Raw genomic sequence first — 19,993 nt, forward strand, 5'->3', positions numbered from 1 at the left:
CAAACCGCGTTACATGCATGTCCAGTGGGGGTAGGTTTAATTTTGACGATGGAGGGTCCTACTGCGGAGGCTGGGAGGACGGCAAGGCGCACGGCCATGGCGTCTGCACCGGCCCGAAGGGCCAGGGCGAATACACCGGCTCGTGGAGCCACGGCTTTGAGGTGCTGGGCGTCTACACCTGGCCAAGCGGCAACACGTACCAAGGCACCTGGGCGCAGGGCAAGCGCCACGGCATCGGCCTGGAGAGCAAGGGGAAGTGGGTGTACAAGGGCGAGTGGACGCACGGATTTAAGGGGCGCTACGGGGTGCGGGAGTGCACGGGCAACGGAGCCAAATACGAAGGGACCTGGAGCAACGGACTGCAGGATGGCTATGGCACGGAGACCTACTCGGATGGAGGTAGGTGCGGGCGGCAGGCGGCGGGGGCGGGGGGAGGAATGGGGACCGTCCCCCTCTTTCTCCTTCTGTTTATCTCCCGGGAAGTTGAGCCTCGCCTTCCAGTTGGGCTGTGGGCTCCTGGGGCATCTCCTAGATTCCCAGGAGGCCTCAGCGGGCCCCTGGCCACAGGTTGCCCCACGCTTGATGGGGACAGTGGCCCATGCCAACCCAAGGAAGGGTTGGGGGCTCTCCAGCAGCAGGGCCCGGCCCCTGCCGCAGCAGCCGAGCCAAAGTCTCAGCATATCCTGAGGAGCAGGCCAGAGATCTGCACCTGCCAGAAGGCCAGGCCGGGTTCTCCGCCACCTCTGGGACCTGCCAAGGCTGGAGGGGGCTGGAGGTAGACCCTTCCCCTCTTTTGGCATTGCCTTCCTGGTATCCCCAGAGTCAGGCCCTCGTTGGTTTCTTGTTTTCCTGCGGTGCCTAGGGCCTCCCTCAGTCCTAAAGCAACCCAGGCCAATGGAGAGGGAGCGCTGGGAGCGCCAGAGGCGGGGGATGCCGACCAAACCAAACAGCAAGGCAATAAACTTCTAGGTGGTTGGACACAGGCTGTCGAAGCAGGCTGCTGAAGGGAGGGAGGGAGGAGGCCCATCTGTTTAGCGGGAGCCCAGGAATCTGGCCATTCAGTGGCTGAATCATTTTCACCTTTAGTTTAGGGAATCGCTCTGCGCCTCCAGTGTAAGATGCCACCACAGTCAGGGCAGAGCCGGTGCCGGAAGCCAGGCAACTACCAGTGTGATGGTTTCTCTTCAGAAGTCCCGGCTGGCTTGGCAGCCTTCACTCCAATGTCACCACTCCTCAGCAGCGCTGAGACCTCAGGAATAGTTATAAGTCCTGGAAGTCAGACCCTAAAGCAGACTCTGCCTGTAGGTCCCCTCCCCCTCGGGGCGCTTATCCCAAGAGGCTGTTCTCTTGCCTCCCTCTGGGCCTGGGCGGCATCGGGCTTTTCTGCACGGATGCCTGGGAAGGGAGCGGAGGAGCCGCAGCAATGACTTGGGCTTCTGCGAGGGGATAGAGAGCTCTACCGAGCCTCTGTGTATTTTCTTGCCTGAAGCCAGCACCTGCTCCCGGCCACATCTAGGAGTGATGAGGGCTGGAAAGTAATTATTATTTTGGCTTATGCAACTGAAAGACAGGGTTCGTTATTACCCGAAGAGGAGGCGGAGTCTGGGCAGTTAATTATATAATGCTCCTGCCTGTCTGCGCCTTGCCCAGCCCTGGTCCCAGGAGGCCTTTCCTGTACTGTTGTTTTCTTGGATGGGGCTGGAGAGTTTCCCTGACCCTGGGGCATTGAGGCCCTCCGAGGTTCCAGGCCTCTGTGTGTGTGTGTGTGTGTGTGTGTGTGTTTGTGTGTACACACACGTGTAGTCACATACTCACACATGCACTCTTGATTAGGTCCTTGCAGCAGGTGTGGGTGACCATGGCGGGTGGTCCAGCAGCCTGGTGCTCCCAGCAGGGATCCTTAGCAGGCAAGGGTGGCCCAGGGCAGTTGTCACCTGGGTCTCTGGCTAGATAGTTCATCAAAACTACCTTCTAAAGGTACCTGCTCTGGAAGAGCTATCTTGGTGCCCTGGGCTGACTGGACCTACAGGGAGGGAAGAATCCCAGAATGTTTGAGGGTGGGGTCCACCCTGCCCTGAGGCCTGCCCATGCTACAGACATCTCTATTAGCCTAAAGAGTTCTTTCTTGCCACCAACAGATATTTTTGAGCACTTACTATGGCTAGATGTGGTAAGCTCTGGGAACCCTGGAGCAGGCCAAGCAGACATGATCTTCCCAGAGTGTTCGCTTAGGAGGAAGGTAGTGATTCCCCATGGGGAGCTGGGAACAGGCACTGAGCCTGTCAGGGACTCGGGGCCTGGAGTGCAGAGGCTACCCCTTGGCTGATTCCTTGAGGATCATCTTGTTCCACTGGGTGCTCCCTCAGCTTTGGCCTCCTGCGGTATTTCCTTGCTCCCAAATCCTATCCGGTCCAGTCTACTTTATAACAGGAAACCACTAAGACCACAGCTATGTGTGTGCAGAGGTTCAGAGCCCACTCTTGTGGCACGCACAACACCTTGCTTCTTGCTACCTTGCCCTGCACAGGGGTGTTCCTTTTGCCCTGAACACCTCAAGGAAATTGCAGTCCTTAACCATTCCCCTGGAGCACACGGCAGAGAGGTAGGCATGTGGAAATGGGCTTCGGGACCTGTTCTCTCTCTCTTGGGTGTTGGCATAGCATGACTGAAATTAAACTGCCTCCCCGCCCCCATGCTCTGGGATGCAGGTGCAGGTGTCCAATTCCATTTTTCTGCTCATAACTACCTTTACATTAGGGAGGGGTGACCATTGAGGACTGAGACCCTGGGGAAACCATTCAGTGAAGCCTGGGCGGGCTGTGGCCAACTGCATCAGCAGGCCCTGGCCTGGGTACCTTGTCCCCTTACCTGGGGGGTGCCAGGGTCCTTGGTTGAGGACAACTGGTTCTCTCGAGTGAGCAGTCCCAGCTATGGCTTTACCTGGAGCTGGGAATTTGGGGCAGACATCAGCTATACTCCACAACTTTTGCTCAGCGTCCAAGGCTGACTTGGAGAAGTGGCCGTTGTCATGAATGGAAAATATATTCAGCATTCGGCTGCAATTGGTACAGAATCCATTTCGATTGGGGGGGGGCACTTCTGCCAAGGCCTTCTCCAGATTGCCCCCCACCCCCAGGCACAGTGAGGCCTTGCTCCACCCCCCAGGCACAGTGAGGCCTTGCTCCACCCCCAGGCACAGTGAGGCCTTGCTCCTGATGTGAGCCCAGTGAGCCACTCTGTATGGAGGCCTGTACATGGGGTTGGGGCTTCAGGAGTATAAATTTTTTGGGCATTGACCACCTAGCCTTGAATCCCTGCCTTGCCAGGGCTCTGTTGTGTGACTTTGGGCAAGTGGCTTAGCCTCTCTGAGTTTCTGTTTCTTCGTCTTCACAAAGGGATAATACCATGGAGTAGGTGAAGATGAGCTGAGGTTGGAGTTCCCGGCTCTGCCAGGAACGAGGTGGGCCGTCTTTTCATCCCCACAGTTCATGGTATGCAGAGGACATAATGTTAACAACTCTTAGGAGATCCATCAGGCAGGCAGGACTGAAGAGGTGGCCATGCAGGTGAGAGTCGGAGGTGACAGGTGACACTTACTGTGTCACCAGCGCAGCAGGTCTTGGGAAGAGGTGGGATTCTAAGTTAGCTTTTCTTTGCTTCCTGTCCCTATAAACTCTGTTTGTGAACTGCCTGCTGTCTTCTCCTCCACGTCCACTTTCCCCACACCCCTGGGTGCAGGTAGATGCATGCTGTAGTAGCCATTGCTGCCATCCCATCGAGGTCCGGGGACCTCCTTACTTCTGAAGATAAACAAGGTTTCCTCTGGATGTCTTGGACCAAAAAGTCACCCCCTCCCAGATAAGCTCTCCCACACTCTGAGAGATGAGTCACCGTACGCCCCGGCCTCCCCACTCCCCATACGAGCAGGTCCCGTTCACCGGCCCAGATTCCACAGCCCACACACATCACACACACCCACAGTCAGAACTCAGATCCACCCAGGCGCCTGCGCACACATGCGCGCACAATACACCTGCCACCCGCGGATCTTCCACCCTGTCCCCCGAAGCAGCCTCGTGTACCTCTTGGCTTTGTTTGCTCCTCCATAGCTGAGGGCCAGAATCCCTGACACTCTGTACACACACGCACACACACACACACACTCACACACACACACACACACACACACACACACACACACACAGAGTTCTGAAGAGAAGCTGGTGCAGCTGTTTCCATTTCAAACGCAAGCCTCTGGCATTACTGCCCCTTGTGAAGGGAAACTGATATCCGACAACATACACTGTGTTTTTCTTTTAGTCAGCACCAGGGTTTGAACATAGGGCCTTGCCATTCCGGCTAGACACTGCCATCAAGTTACATCACTAACCCTCTTATTTTACTTAAAATGTGTGTGTGTGTGTGCGCGTATGCAAAACATATCTATATATTTATATATATAGATATTAGATAAGGTCTTGCTAAGTTGTTTAGGATGGCCTTAAACTGGTGATCCTCCTACCTCAGTTTCTTTTTTTTAAAAACAATTTATATCATGTTCATTGGTGTCAGAGCCCCCTGGAAATGGAGTTACAGACAGTTGTGAGCCACCATGTAGTTGCTGGGGATTGAACCCGGGTCTTCTAGGAAGAGCAGCCACTAAGCCATCTCTCTATCCCCAGCCTCAGTTTCTTGAGTGCTACCATGCCTGGCTACTTAAACTACCTTTCCTGCTTGGCTGTGAGGAAAGCTTTGGGTATCTTTGTTTTCATTTAAATCCAGGACCTGGGTTAAGGGTACAGTCCTACCAGCCCATCTATACAGATACTGCGTCCGGAGAAGCTTGGCTCTGAACGGAACACACCCCCTGAGGTAGAACATGAAAGCATCCTCCGGTCCCTCTTCACCATCAGGTGAAAGGAGACAGAGCAAATGACTAGTTCTTTGAACCAGTTATAGCTGAGAAAAAGAGAGTTAGTGAGAGTGTTCCCTCCCCCACCTCAGCCTCAACTGCTGACACTGGGGACGTGAGAGAGCATCACGCAGTGTGGAGTTCTGGGTGTTAACGTCACTGACCCTCTGTGAGAACCTGGCCTATCTCTGGAAGAGATACTTTTAGCGTCAGTCAGTCCTCCTCAGCACCCTAGGACTCCACAATTTTCAGTGTAACTGGTGGATTGTGCTTACAGATGTCCTCCACAGTAGCCCCCTCCCACGCTAGCCACGGAGGACACAACACTGTATAGAACTCTGGTCTCTTTGTCAGAGTTACCGTGTTTTGTTTCTTCTGAGAAGGGATTTACTGAGTAGCCCAGGCTAGCCCAATATTAGCCCAGGCTGAGCCCAACATTAGCCCAGGCTGAGCCCAACATTAGCCCAGGCTGAGCTAGACTTACAGAAATTCTTCTGCTTCTGCCTCCCAAGTAGAAAACCCTCTTGTTTAATGCTTACCAGGTTTTAAATTTAACATTATTGTGTGTGTTTGTCAAGTATGAACAAGTATGGGTGTATACATGCCTCAAGATAGGTCTAGAGGCCAGAGAACACCCTCCTTGGGTCTGACAGAATAAGCACAAATCACAGGCTTGTCAGCAGGCATGTTTGTTTTCCCACTGAGCCTGCTCTGTCCCGGGTTTCCATTTGAGCTGCGTGGCTCCTGGAAAAGGTTCTTTCAGGACCTTGGAGAGCGCCTCTGCTCTCAGAGCGTGCAGATGCACAACTGAGCAGGTGACTTTCTCAGGCCACACCCAGTGGGCTCAAGAGGAAACTCAAGTGTGCTCTGTGCCTTGTAAGTGTGGGTCGACCTTTCTGTCCACTGTCCATGGTCCGGCTGCTGTTTTGTCTCACCCTGTGCTACACTCCGCTCTTCTTCTAGTGCTGTCGGGGTGAGTCTGGGTGAGGCTTCAGACAGACTGGCTACCCTACGCGCAGTCCAAGGCTTCCTTCCTCCCATTTTAAGTTGCGTGCTGTGTTCATGGAATGTGGCTGGGTGCAGAAGGCAGATGGAAGAATGGCCCTGTCTGTGGTGGCCAGTGAGAGAGAGAGAGCATCTTGTGCTTTCTCTTTAGATCGGCCTTAATGGATTAATCACCTAGAGCAGTCCTGTCCACCCTACTGGACTCTGGCCACATGCAACCATTTGCATTTAAATCTAATTAAATGCAGTGCAATTGAGGAGTCAGCTCCTTGGTGCAATTGCCACACCTCAAGTGCTCTGTGGTCCATGGAGCAGTGGCAGCTGTGGTGGACAGCACAGACAGGGATTGTCACTGTCACTGTAGAAAAGCTTATAGGACATGGAGTGTGCCCCTGCAGGAAGGGATGTCGCTGGTGGCCAGGGACTAAGGGTTGCCAGCATATGTGGCATTCACTCAGTGGTCAGTCACTGGACTTGACGTTTAATTTCCTTCACCCTTATTCCTGATGCCCATTTCCTTCTGACAGTTGGAGTGTCCACGTAGAAACATCACTGTTAGATGAATGTCTTTGGCCAGCCTTACCTTGGGCCTCTGTCTACCATATCCGTTACAGTATTTTGTTCCTGGCTTGGACAACTGGCATTTGAGTCAAGGAAGATGGCGGCACTTGGTGAATGAATAACAGTGTTAATGCCCTAAGAGTGAGATGCACATGTGTCCGGAGATGGTTCTGGACCTCTGATGAGCAAGCTCTCTTTCCTTGAAGAGTGCTGGAAAGAGCCGTGTGTGGCCCTCTCCCTGCCTGTGTGAGAACCACCTCTCTGCGGCTGCTCTCCTCTGCTGGAAGCAGCTGGTTGTCCGGAGCCTCTCACGGAGATCCTGCTGTGTCCAGGCCACAATGCAGCGATGCAGCGCGCAGCGACAAGGCCTGCCTTGTAGTCGGCTGGATTTGTTGGCTGGGCTTGGCTGTGTGGAGGGCGTGGTTTGTAGGAACAGAGGAGACTGGATAAAAGAAAGACTAGAGACAAGAAATAGGGTGATGGGACCCCCTGTAAAAGCAAGCTGTCTAGACACAGATGCAAAACACAGAATATAATTTTGGGTCTGGTCCTACCAGAGTTTAGGGATACTGAAGGGAAGTGCCACAGGTCAGAGTTCCACGTGCATCCTGAGGGAGCAGCAGAAACCTCCCAGGGCAGAAAGGTCCCAGCTGTGCTTGGAAGACCCCATACACATGGCCTCCACATGCCTCATCTCCCACCTACTCCCCAAGTTCCTGCCTTCATGAGACTCTTATGCTCCTCCCTCTACCTGAGTTCCCCAGACTCCAGTGGGGCACTGACCTCCTCCTGCTCAGCAGGTGCCCTTCCCAACAATGGCACAGGTAGTCACCTAAACCAGGAAGGGACTGGAAGGTGCAAAAATGCTATCCTGAGAACCAGGACCTGGTGCTGGCCAGCCAAGCAGGGGCCTCCTCTTTGAGGCCAGCAATGTGCAGAAAGCACCCAGAAGGCGTGTCTGAACACACATGGTTAGCCTTCTTGAACTTCTGGGCTGGGACATCACTCAGAGCATAGACAGGGCTCAGGCAAGGCTGGTGCCAGTCCAGGGAGTGCCCTGTGAACCACAGCTTGGCCAGGTGCCTCCCAGCCCTGCTGCATACTAGAATCATTATGTATGATCCCTGACCTGTGAGACAGCCTGTGTGTCCTCGAGGTGACCTGTGTCATGATGCGCTCACATCTCAGCTGAGCACCGAGTCTGTCTGGAGCGCTTTGTGGGACACCGTTGCTCAGACCCTGGGATGCTTCATGGGTTACCCAGGTGAGGCTGGTACCTGCATCCTGGGAAGCCCTTTTGGTCCAGACCCAAGAGTCCATCCTTCCCTGATGGATTTCAGACTTGGGGAGTGGCATCCCAGGCTGGTGTTTGAGAAAAGCAGGTAGCCCCAGGATGCTTATGGGGGACAGAGCTGTTAAACTCTGGGTCTGTGCTTCAGAAAGGAGTGGAGGTGCCTCCATTAACACAAGCAAAGTATACTGGACAGTCCCAAGCACAGTGGCCATGGTTTGGTCTCTGCCACCATCTGCAGGTGGCCTTTACTGTGGCTGCGCTGGCTAATTTTGATCATAGACTTGATTGGATTAGGAACAGCTCAGGGCATCGGGGAGGCCAGCTTTGGGCGTGCCTGTGAGAACATTTTCACAGAGGGTTAGTGGAGGAGGAGAGAAGACCCCCTGAGTGTGGGGCCATCATCTCATGACCTCCTGCTCACAGGTCTGTGACCGGATGCACTGCCTCACCCAAAGTGGGGCAGAGCTGATGCTCACAGCCCAGAGCCCCCAAAACTATAAGAATCCATAGACATACTATTCCCTTTGTGGTGAATATTTGAATATGCTTGGCCCAGGGAGTGGCACCATTTGGAGGTGTGACCCTGTTGGAGTAGGTGTGGCCTTGTTAGAGTAGGTGTAGCCATGTTGGAGTGGGTGTGGTCTTGTTAGAATGGGTGTGGCCTTGTTGGAGTGGGTGTGGCCTTGTTGGAGTATGTGTATCACTGTGGGCATGGACTTTAAGACCCTCATCCTAGCTGCCTGGAAGCCAGTCTTCTCCTAGCTGCCTTCCGATGAAGATATAGAACTCTCAGCTACTCCTGCACCATGCCCGCCTGGATACTGCCATGCTTCCAGCCTTGGTGATCACAGACTGAACCTCTGAACCTATAAGCCAGCCCCAATGTTGCCCTGATAAGAGTTGCCTTGGTCATGGTGTCTGTTCACAGCAGAAAAACCCTAACTAAGACACCTTCAAAGCAGTTAGAAAAGCAAGGGCCATGGGGTTGGTCTGGACCCAACAGGTTTTCACACTACCTTCACCATCCCCTGGCTTCCTGAGGGAGGATCATAGGAGCTGTAGCTATAGGGTCAGCTTAGCAGAGGCATGCTGGTCTCTGGTAGGGTTTTGCCCTGTAAACACTGAGTCCCTTGACAAAACCATTCACTCTCTGGCAGAAAACATGCAGGCCTCTGCAGACTTGCGGTACTGTGTATCCTTCTAGGTGTTCACAGAACCCCAGAGAGGAACCCTGTGCTCACCACAATGGCTGGCCTGGCTCTCATGGGTCTTACCTTGCACAGTGAGAACAGAGATGGGGAGATGGCCAGAGCCAGGAAATCCCTCCAGGATAGTAAGTCTGAAAATAGGGAGTAGGGACTGAAGTCATGTTCCCACTCTTAACATCTGTCGCCTCCGCCGGGCACCCCACTCCTTCCCCACAGCACAGGGTGCTCAGCATCTTTCTTGGGCTTGTCCCTGGCCCCCAGCTCAGCAGTGCGGTCTTGAGTGTTCCTGACTTGGGTTGCATCAGCAACATTCTGGAAGCTTCCCAGGCCCTCGCTGCTTAGCCTTGAGGTAGGGAAAGCAGGAAACCCTCCACCTCATTTTGCAAATGAGCAACAGATGCTCCAGTAAGCTGTGGGGGTTGGGAAGACTGGGCCAGGGACATAGCCTTGCCCATTTGGGGGGAGTCTGAACAGGCTGCTTGTACTATATGGAGAACCCCTCTACACACTGCTCTCCTGCGTGCTGCCCCTGGGAGGGGGGAGTGGGCATTTCAGGAAGAGCTCTGGTCAGCTTTCCTAGGAAGAGTTGCTGTCATGGTTTGACTATGCTTGGCCCAGGGAGTGGCACCATTTGGAGGTGTGGCCTTGTTGGAGTGGGTGTGTCACTGTGGGTGTGGGGTTTAAGACCCTCATCCTAGCTGCCTGGAAGCCAGTATTCTGCTAGCACCCTTCAGATGAAAATGTAGAACTCTCAGCTCCTCCTATACCATGCCTGCCTGGATGCTGCCATGCTCCAACCTTGATGATGATGGATTGAACCTCTGAATCTGTAAGCCAGCCCCAATTAAATGTTGTCCTTGTAAGAGTTGCTTTGGTCACAGTGTCTGTTCACAGCAGTAAAACCCTAACTAAGATAGTTAGCAACACAGAGGAGGCTGGGGAGTGCCAGGTGAAGCTCCTCGAGGCAGGCAGGCTGGCTAGTTTTCAACTCTAACTGGAGTCACCTGAGAAGAGGGACCCTCAATTGAAGAACTGCCTCTGTCGGGCTATCTTTTGGGCAAGATCTTCTCAATTAATGATTGATGTAGGAGGGCCCAGCCCATTGTGGGTGGTGCCACCCCGGGCAGGTGGTCCTGGGTGCTATGAGAATGCAGACAGAACAAGCCATGTAGAGCAAGCCAGTGAACACTATTCCACCTCTGTGGGTGCTGCTTGAGTTCCTGCCCTGAACTCCCTCCACGATAGATGTGGCAGAAAAATGTAAGCCGTATGAATCCTTCCCTTTCCCAAGTTGCTCTTGGTCAGTGTATTAGACCAGTAACTAATGGGAAACCATGAGAGTCGGTGTCACGGCCCCTCAGGCACGCTCAGAGACTGGCGGGTGGTGGGCTTGCACCCCGAGAGGCAGAAAATGGCATTTGGTAACACTTTTGGTAATAACTTTATTGAGCTATAATTCACGTAAAAATTTGTTCTCTTCAGCGAACAAGGTCGCGTTTTTAGTGTGTTCACAGCTGGGGTCTCCCCACTAGTCTAACTGTTTTTCCTCTTTTTTTGTCTGTGTGCGCGCACACAGTGGTGCATGCGCATCACAGTCAAAGCAAACTGCAGGGGCTCCTCCTTATACCATCTTGTTCCATACGAGACAGAGTCTCTCACTGGGCTGGACCTCGCTGGCTAGGCTGAATGGCCCAAGATTTTAGAGATCAGCCTGTCTGTGCCACTCCAGGGGGATAACAAGTAGGTCCCTCCATGCCTGGCTCATTTGCTTGGGATCTGGGGACTGAAACCTCTGGCTGTTGTTCTTCCACCATCTGGACTCTGACAACTGAACAGGGTCTCTCTGTGACTCAGGCTGCCCTGCCTCACCCTCCCAAGTTCTGGGATCACAGATCTGCACCACCAGCCTATCTGGAACACTTTCTAGCTCTGTGACTCTCTTCATGCCTGGTGACCGTTAGTTAGCTTGCTTCATGTTCCCAGGCTTGCCTACTTTGGACATTGCACGTGCACATGTGAGATCAGGTGTGTGTCCCTATGTGAGTGGCCCCTCACTGAGTATGGTGTTCTCATTCCTTGGTACCCATTCTTCATTCCTTTTTTCTGTCCAAGTAGTACTCCACTGTTTGGTGACCACGTGTTCCTTTCTTGGGCTTTTGCACTGGTCCCACCTTCTGGATGCAGTGAGCAGTTCTGCTGTGACTCTGTGTGATTGTATATTTCCAGTTCTCTCAGGGTTTCCAGGAGTGGATTCTCAGGGTCCTCTGGGCTGAGGAACCAGCTGACCGTTTGTGCGCTGTCTCTGATTCCTGCTTGCCATGTGGTGAGGGCTTCATTACCCCATCCTCACCCCCAGGCTCACCCCCACCTGATACTGCTGCCCTTCTGAATGCAGCCATCTTGGCCCATGTGTCTTTCTGTGGTTATGTTCATGCGTCCTTCGGTGCTGGGTGTTGGTGTCTCTTCATGTCCTGTGTGTGCTCCTGATGATGTCTGACCTCTGTACTGCCTGTTTAGATTTTGCCCGTTTTTAAACCCCATTACTTTTTATTATTATTCGATTCTAGGGCTTTCTGTAGATGATGAGTATCCAAGAGTGCTGGTTGGAAAGGAGGTTAACCACCAGAGATCTCCTCAGGGTCAGCTTCTTTCTCCCAGAGATCCCAGCACTGTGCCGGGTAGGCACACAGTGAGTGTTCAGCTGGCTCACTGCTTACAGTCTTTGTCAGGGTCTGTGGTTCTCATCAGAGCCCATGACACACAACCAGCTGGCTCTGGGGATGGGTACACAGAGCCCAGGACGGTTTGGCTATTAGTCTCTCTAGCATAGCCCATGTTGATTCTTTGTTTGGTGTTGGTGTTGGTGGAGACAGGGTGGTGTCTGTAACCCAGAGAAGGTCATCTGGGGGAGTAACTTTGGATGGAGAGTCTGGGTGGCAGAAACGGGGCTGGTGGGAGGGGCTACTGGGTCTCCTAGCCTGCAGCAGGAGCCTGTGGCACCTCAGGGAGTGTTTGATGGCTCACTTGCTAGGAGAACCAAAGCAACCCAGGCTCCTGCCTGGCCAGCTCTGTGCAGGGCCCGAGTGACTGCACCATGTTGGGGACCATGGGTTTAGCTATGTATCTCAGAGAAAATGCAGCAAACGAACCACAGGCAGGGGTTTATTGGACTGGAGTGGGCTTCAGTAACACCGACAGAACCATGAGGTAGCTTGTAGCATCAAGTCCTGTTAGGTGAAGGAGCAAGAAAAAGAGATGCATAAACCCTGGGGAGTTATCAGCCAGTTAGGGAACAGGCGATAGGAGGACGGGGGAAAGAAGACACAGATGTAGAGGTGGGTTCTCGGAGTTAGATGACCCAGGTCCTCCTGTTAGGACCCCACTTTGACTTTCTCCCTCCACACTGTATTTTCTGGTGAATCTATGGTTGAGAGCCTGGTAATACCTCCGCCTGCTGTGGAGGAGCATGACAGAGGTTTGGAGATGAAGATGTGGACCACAGTATCACAGACTGCCGGTAGAGCCTCGGAACCCTCGGGCTGTGAGCTGGGTGCTCCACAGTTTCATGGCATTGCTGCCTGCCTCAGTTTCCAGCCCCTGAAAGAGCTCATCAGTACTGTCAGTGCTCCCTGCAAACTGGCTCCTCCAGCACCAGGGAGTGTAGCCAGCTGTCCACAGGGCCATCTCCAGCCCTAACCCCAGGAGGTGGTGGCCTGAATCTCTAAAGAGTTCCATCTGCTCAATCCTGGGTGTGGCTGGAGACCTGGGGAGATGGGTAATACTGAGGTAGGATGAGGTAGGGAAACTAAGCTAGTCTCTAAGGGGCAGCCCTGGGATGGGTTTGTGGCTTCTGCAAGTCAGAAGCTGGTAGGCTTAGGCCTGGTGGTACAGCCCCATGTCCCACCCTGACCTACCCCAAGCTTTTCTCCTTCCTATCTGTCTCTGAGAGGTGACCAACCCTCCTAAAGCCACAAAGGTCCCTCCCTAGAAAACCCCAGAACTCCCCTGGCCCCTGTCTTGCAGACACCCCCCCCCCCACGGGTGAAGATTTGGGCTTGTTCCTGGAGTAAGGGTGCGTTGTAAAGAAGAACTTGGGCTTCGGGGGGCAGGTGTTGGGGGAGTCCCTAAGCTAGTGGGGTTCACTGTCTGAAAGAGAGACAGCTCTCTAGAGAGGGCTGTGGGGAACAGGACTGTGATTGGTTGGGAAACATGTGTTCTTTGTCTTTACTGGAGAGAGATGGTTGGTGTTTGTGGGTGGCACAGTGACCTCATTTTTTGCTCTCTCCTAATCTTGGGGTGACATTGTCTACATTTGACACTCTAGATGTCAGTTCACATCTAGAAAGACATTGATGGGGGTGGGGGGCAGGAGGCAAGCTAGCACAGGCTCTTAGATGGCCAGTTGATCTCTCTTGCAAATGGGGTTAGGGTTGCCTCAGGCTTATACTCTGCCCTCTCCCATCTCCTTCTTTCCTCAGCCCCTTCCAGGGGTCCTCAGGGTCTCTGTGCCCCAGTTTCATAACTGAGGGAAGCTTCTAGAAAGTCCACCTGTTTCCTTCTCTCATCATGGCTGAGTCTGAGCTCAGCTGTCCATTAGAACACTCAATCCCTCATACCTCTCAGACAGTAACCAGCAGCTACTGTGCCTGGGGACGTCTGGGCTGGGCTGCCAGAGAGCCAGGCATTCTTCTAACTTCCCTCATTAGAGCTGCCCTGCCCCTCAGCTCCTCCACATGTCTGTCCTTCTCCCAGGCTGGTGTCTGTAATGGCTGCAGGGACAGCTGTAGGGTACAGCCTCTGCTGTCCTTGACTCTGGACCTCCTTGGCTGGCCATTGCAATATCCGGCAGGGTGGGTGTGAGGCTGATCCCCAACTTCACAGCCAGGTCAGGCCACCTGTGCAATGCCGTGCAGGGTTGTTTGTGTCTCCTGGGACTGGACGTGCCATCTCCATGAGGGATTGCCACAGACTTGGCTTCAAGTCGAGACCTGAGAAAACAGGGTAAGTCCCAGAACAGGGGTTGAGTAGCTGTGAATATGTGAGAACAGGAAATCTCTGTTTAGTCCCACTTCCAGGGTAGATGGGGGATTTTAATGGCCGGCAGAAGGGGCAGGACCCCTCCACCCATGGTCAGGGCAAAAGAAGGCTGTTGCTGATTCCTCAAACTCGGTGAAGCCCACTCGAGGCCCAGCATCCTTCTGGCTGCAGATGGAACAAGTTTTCCCTGACCCACAGCTTGAAAGCAAAACAAACAAAAAACTAAGTTTGGGGCTGGAGAGATGGCTCGATGGTTAAAAGCGCTTGCTCTCGCAGAGAATCCAGATTCGGTTCCCAGCACCCACCCTGCAGCTCATGACCATTTGTAACTCCAGTGCCAGAGGCTCTGACATCCTTCTTCTCTGGTTTCCATGGGCACCAGGTACACACATGGTGCACATAAGTACATGCAGGTAAGACTCCCATATGCATGAAGGAATCTAAAAAAACAAAAAAACAAACCCCTCAGTTTTATCCACATAAAATTTACATGGTACACAGTACATTTATTTAAAGTGTTCTTCAGTTTAGTGGTTTCTAGAATGTTCTCAGAGTCATAAGCCATCAGCACAGGCAATAGTCCAGCAGTTGTACCATCTCAGGAAGAAACTTTGTAGCTAACAGTCCTTCACCGAACCCTCTGTGATTCAGTCTCGGCCCTGGCAGCCATCCTCTCTCTGTCTTGTGGATGTGCCCAAGCTGGGGTGGCTTTTAAGCAGCTGGTTTCTGTCACTTAACTTCCATGTGTCCAGGGCTCATCCATGTGGTAGCAGGTGTCAGATTGTTGTTTTGTTTCACATCTGAGTAATATTTTGTTACCAAGATAGACCTCACCATCTTTGTCCTTCAGTGGTGGATACTTGGGTTGTTTTTATCTTTGGTCTGTTGTGGGCATCATTGTTATGAACATGCACAGCGAACGTTCAGGTACAAGACGTGTATGCATTGGGCTTTCTTTTCTCGTGGGTTAGGTCATCAGGTGTGGTGGTTTACTTCCTGAACAGCTGAGGTTACTCAAGTATATATAGAGAGAAGCCTTGGGGATTCCTGTCTCTGATTGGCCACCGTGTGTTTGGGTTTGTGGGGGGGGGGGCAGCATACCATGGTGGGGAACACCATTTGCCTTACAGAGGACAATGTGGAGAAGAGGCAGCCATAGAACCTATTAAAGTCTTCAAGGGCACACGTCCCAGGCCTTAAAGAGTCTGCCCTTTCCCTATAGCTCCCTGCTATGGATCTGACCTTTAACACCTGGCCCCAATCCAGACCGTGGCTCATCACAGGGTGACTTGAGGTTGAACTATTAGAGGAGTCTCACCAGTCGCATCTTGCTCAACTTCTATGAGGGTTCTGGAAGCCGAGCCCTCATCAGGACTCCCTATGTTTGGAAGTTGTGAGGTGCTGGGTTACCAAGCATGCGGTAAGGAAACCCAGAGTGAGTGCTGAGCTTCCCCCTTCTGTCATCCCTCCATGCCCTGCAGCCCAGCCCTCGAGCCATGCCAGCTGCCCACTGAGAGTCCCTGGATCCTGGGTGCTGAGTGTCACAGCCTGCCAGGCACAGAGTGAGCATAGACAAGGCCACTGAGGGCCAGGGCTCCATCCCTGAGGTTCTGAGCTGCCCGCATCCCATCAGAGAGAGGGAAACTGAGGAAGACTGAAAAGGATGCAGGGGCACCTGGAGCTCTGGGGTCCCCCACAGGGACACGCAGAGACCCCTGAAACCTCCATGGGGACACACACAGAGACCCCTGAAACCTCCATGGGGACACACAGAGACCTCTGAAACCTCCATGGGGACACATAGAGACCCTGGGGACCTCCACGGGGACACATAGAGACTCTGGGGACCTCCATGGGGACACACTGTACTTCTCTAAACCTGAAACTTCTGTGAAAATCCTGTTAGTAATTGTACTAGGACAATGAAAAGCATCTCCATGCCACTCCAGTGCAGTAGTCAGTGAGGAAAAAAGTGCCACCGTGGCCACCAGGGTGTAGCCTGTCATTCATATGGCTAACTGCACCTCAGGCATGTCCTCCCCAGGCTGAAGTGGGCCACACAGGTGATTTCTCAAGCACACTTCCCCCATGCTGTTTGTGGGACCTCTCATTCAGGCAGCATGGGGGTGAAGTTGGGCTTGTGTTCGAGGCTCCACTGGGCTCCAGTTTTGCCCTGGACCCTCCTCCTGACTCAGGGCTTCTTATGCAGGCACGAGGCACGTGTCCTTCAAACCGGCCCCCTTCCTGCTCCCTCCATATGCTGTCTGACTCTTCCCTGGTGCTCCCTTTTCCTCGGGCCAGCCTTCCCTGCTCTTCCTGTCCCTAATCCCTTCTGAGATGGCATGTACCCCAGCTTATGAAGACTGTAAGAACTGACCCAGGACAGTGCCATGAGTTCAGGCAAGCCGTGACACCCAGGTATGCCACAGTCCTCAGCTAGACACCACATTCCTTCAGAGGTTGACCTCTGTCTTTCTAAGTATGTGGTTGGTGTCAAATCTTCAACATCCTACCTCAGAAGAGAGCTTCAGACTCTGCCCTGCCCTTCTCTTCCCACCTCCTTTCCCCTCCCACTCCTCCTCTCCTCTCCCCATCCCTGGCCATCCCAGCATTATAGCACAGCTTAAAAGCTGAATCCACACTCAGTCTCTTCCATCCTTGCAACTGGAAACTTCATTACTGCTGAGCCAAGCAATGTTCCCCATTGTACATTTCCCATGCACAGTCTGACCGAGCAATCGACTCTGTTTTAATTGCATTATTTTATTTAAATCATTGGTCGGTTTCCCCCGACCCTTCAGATGACCAATAAGAAAAGCTCTCAACACAGCTTCTTCCCCAAACCTCAGAGTCTTCGTGTATAACCACACACATCCAAGCCTGTTCACAGGTTGGTCCCTGCTCCCAGTCATCCTGGAGCATCCCGCTAGGGTTCCCGTTTGATCACTGTGTCTGCCTCCTCCTTAGGTTCCTCCCTCGTTTTCGTGGATCCCCCTTCTGCAGTAGCTCTCTGAGAAAGGATGCCCAGAAGATCAGATTTCTGTGGCTTGATCACTTGATGGGCATGTTGGTATTTAATGAAAATAGAAAGTGATTTTTGTTCAGAATTTGTGCCATGTGGGGACATAGTTTCACACCAGAGAAACTCTGCAGTTGTAGTCTTTTGTCCTTCTGTCTGTTGGACAGTGTATCCTGGACTTGTGTCTTCTGTCTGTTGGACAATGTATCCTTTGTCTTGTTTTCAAAGCAGGATTTCTCTGTATAGCCTTGGCTGTCCTAGAACAACTTATTTAGACCAGGCTGTCCTTGAACTCAGAGATCCACTCTGCTATCCAAGCACTTGAGTTAAAGGTGTGTGCTGACACCACCCGGCCAGGCACAGTGTATCTTGTATGCTCTGCTTCTGTGTCTTTCTGGAAGCTCTCTGCTGCCATGACCTCCCCTTCACCATGCAGGGATGTGGGTCCTCAGGAAGCCCAGACCCTTCATGCTCTGGGAGAACGGTCATCTCTGCATTTGATCTCTTCCTTTTGTGTTTTCCTGGAACTTCATCTTGGGGCTTTGGTTCCTGCCCCATTCACTGTCTTGCTTACTTCTTTTCCAACTTAATCGTGTTCTTAAAGTGTGCGTATCCACACCGTTCTGTCCTGGGTTGGAAGGTTCAGGGTTCAGACTTCTCTGAGGTCTGAATGTGATTCAATCCATAGTTAACGCCAGCAGCCGTAGCTCTCCAGAGTCACACAGGCTATAGAATGCCACTTCATGGCTGGCGGATACAGGAGGGTGTGGTCATTCTCATAGCTTTTTCTGAGGAAAACTTTCCAAGGACCTTGTGATAACCTTCTTTGTGGCAGAGTAGTTTAGTTCTAGGGATGTATGTCCTAAGGACAAAGTTTGGTATTATGTACGAATATCAGCCATTATATGTGTGTGTATGTATGTATATAGATATGTGTGTATGTACATATATACACACACATATGTATGTATATATATGTGTGTGTATGTATATATATTATATGTATATATATATACATATATATGTGTGTATGTATATACATATATGTGTGTGTATATAAAAATGTGTGTGTGTATATATATACATATACATATATATGTGTGTGTGTATGTGTATGTGTATGTAATCAGCCAAATAGGCTGATGGTTTAATTCAGTGTGTATCATGTGCTTGGTATGTGCAAGGCCCTAGATTTGGTCCTTAGCACCAAAAATAAATAATATGAAGTAAACCAAAAAATGACGTAGGTCAGACCTGGTGGTGATTTCTGTGATAGAAGACATCCATGCAGCAGACTGTTATACAACCTTTATTAATAGTGGAAAGAGGTCTACTGCAAAGGAAAGAAGGTTCTAGAACATGGTGTAACCGAATGTGTTATGCTAGGCTCAAAGAAGCTTCCTGTTCTGCCTACGTCCCTAGACACTGGGATGCTCTTCCGGTGGTAGGAATCACCCGTCTCCTCTGAAATCCTGACTCCGTGGTCAGAGTCGGGGCCCCGGAGTATTGCATTTCTCGTCTGGAATCCATCCTCAGGGACAACACTGCTGTGGCCACTGTGGCCACTTGAGAGGCCTGCCTGGCACCACCCCCCACTGTGACAGTGCCCTGGTGTCTTCTTTACTCTGAGAGGCACAGACTCACTGTTTTCCCCCAACCCGGAAAGGTTGGGAAAATCACTTCTTGGCTGAAGCCGACAAATCACAGCTTGAGCCCTCGGTGCCACACACAAGCTGGCCAAGACAGCTCACATCCCGGTCTTCCCGGCAGCCTAGAGCATCCCACTGCGGGCAGAGGGCTGCAGGGCAGCAGGCTTCCTGTCCCAAATGGATGAGGATGCTACAGACCAGGTTGCAGGCCCTTGCAGGGTTGACTGCAGGAGGGATGTTCACATAGCCTGGTCCTCGGGCTCCTCCACTCCTGAGGGGGTGCCTACCCCAGCCTCAGACCAATGTCTTCCACCCTTTGTAGTAATGGCTTAAAGTGCTGGATCCTGGGACAGCTGCTTTCCCTGTAGGCTCCCAGCCCCCAGCTGGCTTTGAGGATACATTATAACCGTCTTGCCTCCAGGTGAAGTGGATTCCATGATGCTCTCTCTGTAGAATCCTCTGCACCCTGCCTCTCCTCTGTGACCCCACCCTGTGTGTGGCGTGCGAGTTTTCTTTCCTTTCTTTCTCTTCTGTTTGTCTCGTGATCGTGATCGAGTCTTACTTTACAGCTAAGTTGGCCTCAAAAGTGTGATCATCCTCCTGCCTCAGCCTCCAAGGACTGGGACTGCAGGCACGAGCCGTCACGCCTGATTTTTTTCTTTCTGCGTAATACTGGGGATGGATCCCAGACCTTCATATGTGCTAAGCATGTGTTCTGTCACTGGACTGGGCTATAAGCCACCAGTTATGCTTTACCAAGGAAGCCACAGCTCTAAGCAGATTTGCCCAAAGCTCTCAGCAGATGGGTACTTTATGCACATCCGTCCTCTGCCAAGAGCCACACATCAATAGAGAGCTAGGTGCCTGCAGTGTGGTGTTGGTGCCTGGGTATTCAGGGATCTGGTACTATTCTGGGTCAGTGCAGCGTGTGGTTGGTTGGTCCAAATGGCTTGTGTGTGGCTGGGGAGAGACGTGAGCTGCATTGACCTGGAGGAGCTGGCTGGGTGCAGTTTGATGAAGGAGACACTCTGTGATACAGAAGCCAGGACCACTGGCTTTCCAGAGAAGGTATATGGGAGTAATGACAGGGTGTGGACCCTAGGTGGCACTATGTGCCTCATACCTGCCAGTGGATTGTGTTTATCTCTGAGGTCTGTAAATGAGGAAGGGGGCCAGGTGACAGAGTAAGGAGTGGGGTCGGGGTAGGGAAGAGTAGGGGGGTAGAGGAGGCAGCTGCTGTGAACTCCCAGACATTTCACATCTGAGAAGAAAGATCCTGGGCTGCTGTGTCTTTTTTTTTTTTTTTTT

At 52.3% G+C, this 19,993-nt stretch overlaps 1 protein-coding gene across 2 annotated transcripts in view; it reads left to right on the forward strand.

Annotated features, from left to right (window-relative positions):
• Positions 1–6: 6 nt before the first annotated feature.
• Positions 7–19,993, forward strand: part of Jph3 (junctophilin 3) — a 62,478-nt gene continuing 42,491 nt past the window's right edge. The window contains exons 1-2 of one of the 2 annotated variants that reach the window (XM_029480261.1): positions 7–399; positions 970–1,169. In XM_029480261.1, the coding sequence (XP_029336121.1) occupies positions 18–399; positions 970–1,004 (417 nt within the window). In that variant the 5' untranslated portion in view covers positions 7–17 and the 3' untranslated portion in view covers positions 1,005–1,169. Of the gene's footprint in view, positions 400–969; positions 1,170–19,993 lie in introns of those variants that run through there. The other variant, XM_021170767.2, reaches the window with a different exon arrangement.

This window comes from Mus caroli, chromosome 8, assembly GCF_900094665.2.
Source record: "Mus caroli chromosome 8, CAROLI_EIJ_v1.1, whole genome shotgun sequence".
In the NCBI taxonomy this organism is placed as follows: domain Eukaryota; kingdom Metazoa; phylum Chordata; class Mammalia; order Rodentia; family Muridae; genus Mus; species Mus caroli.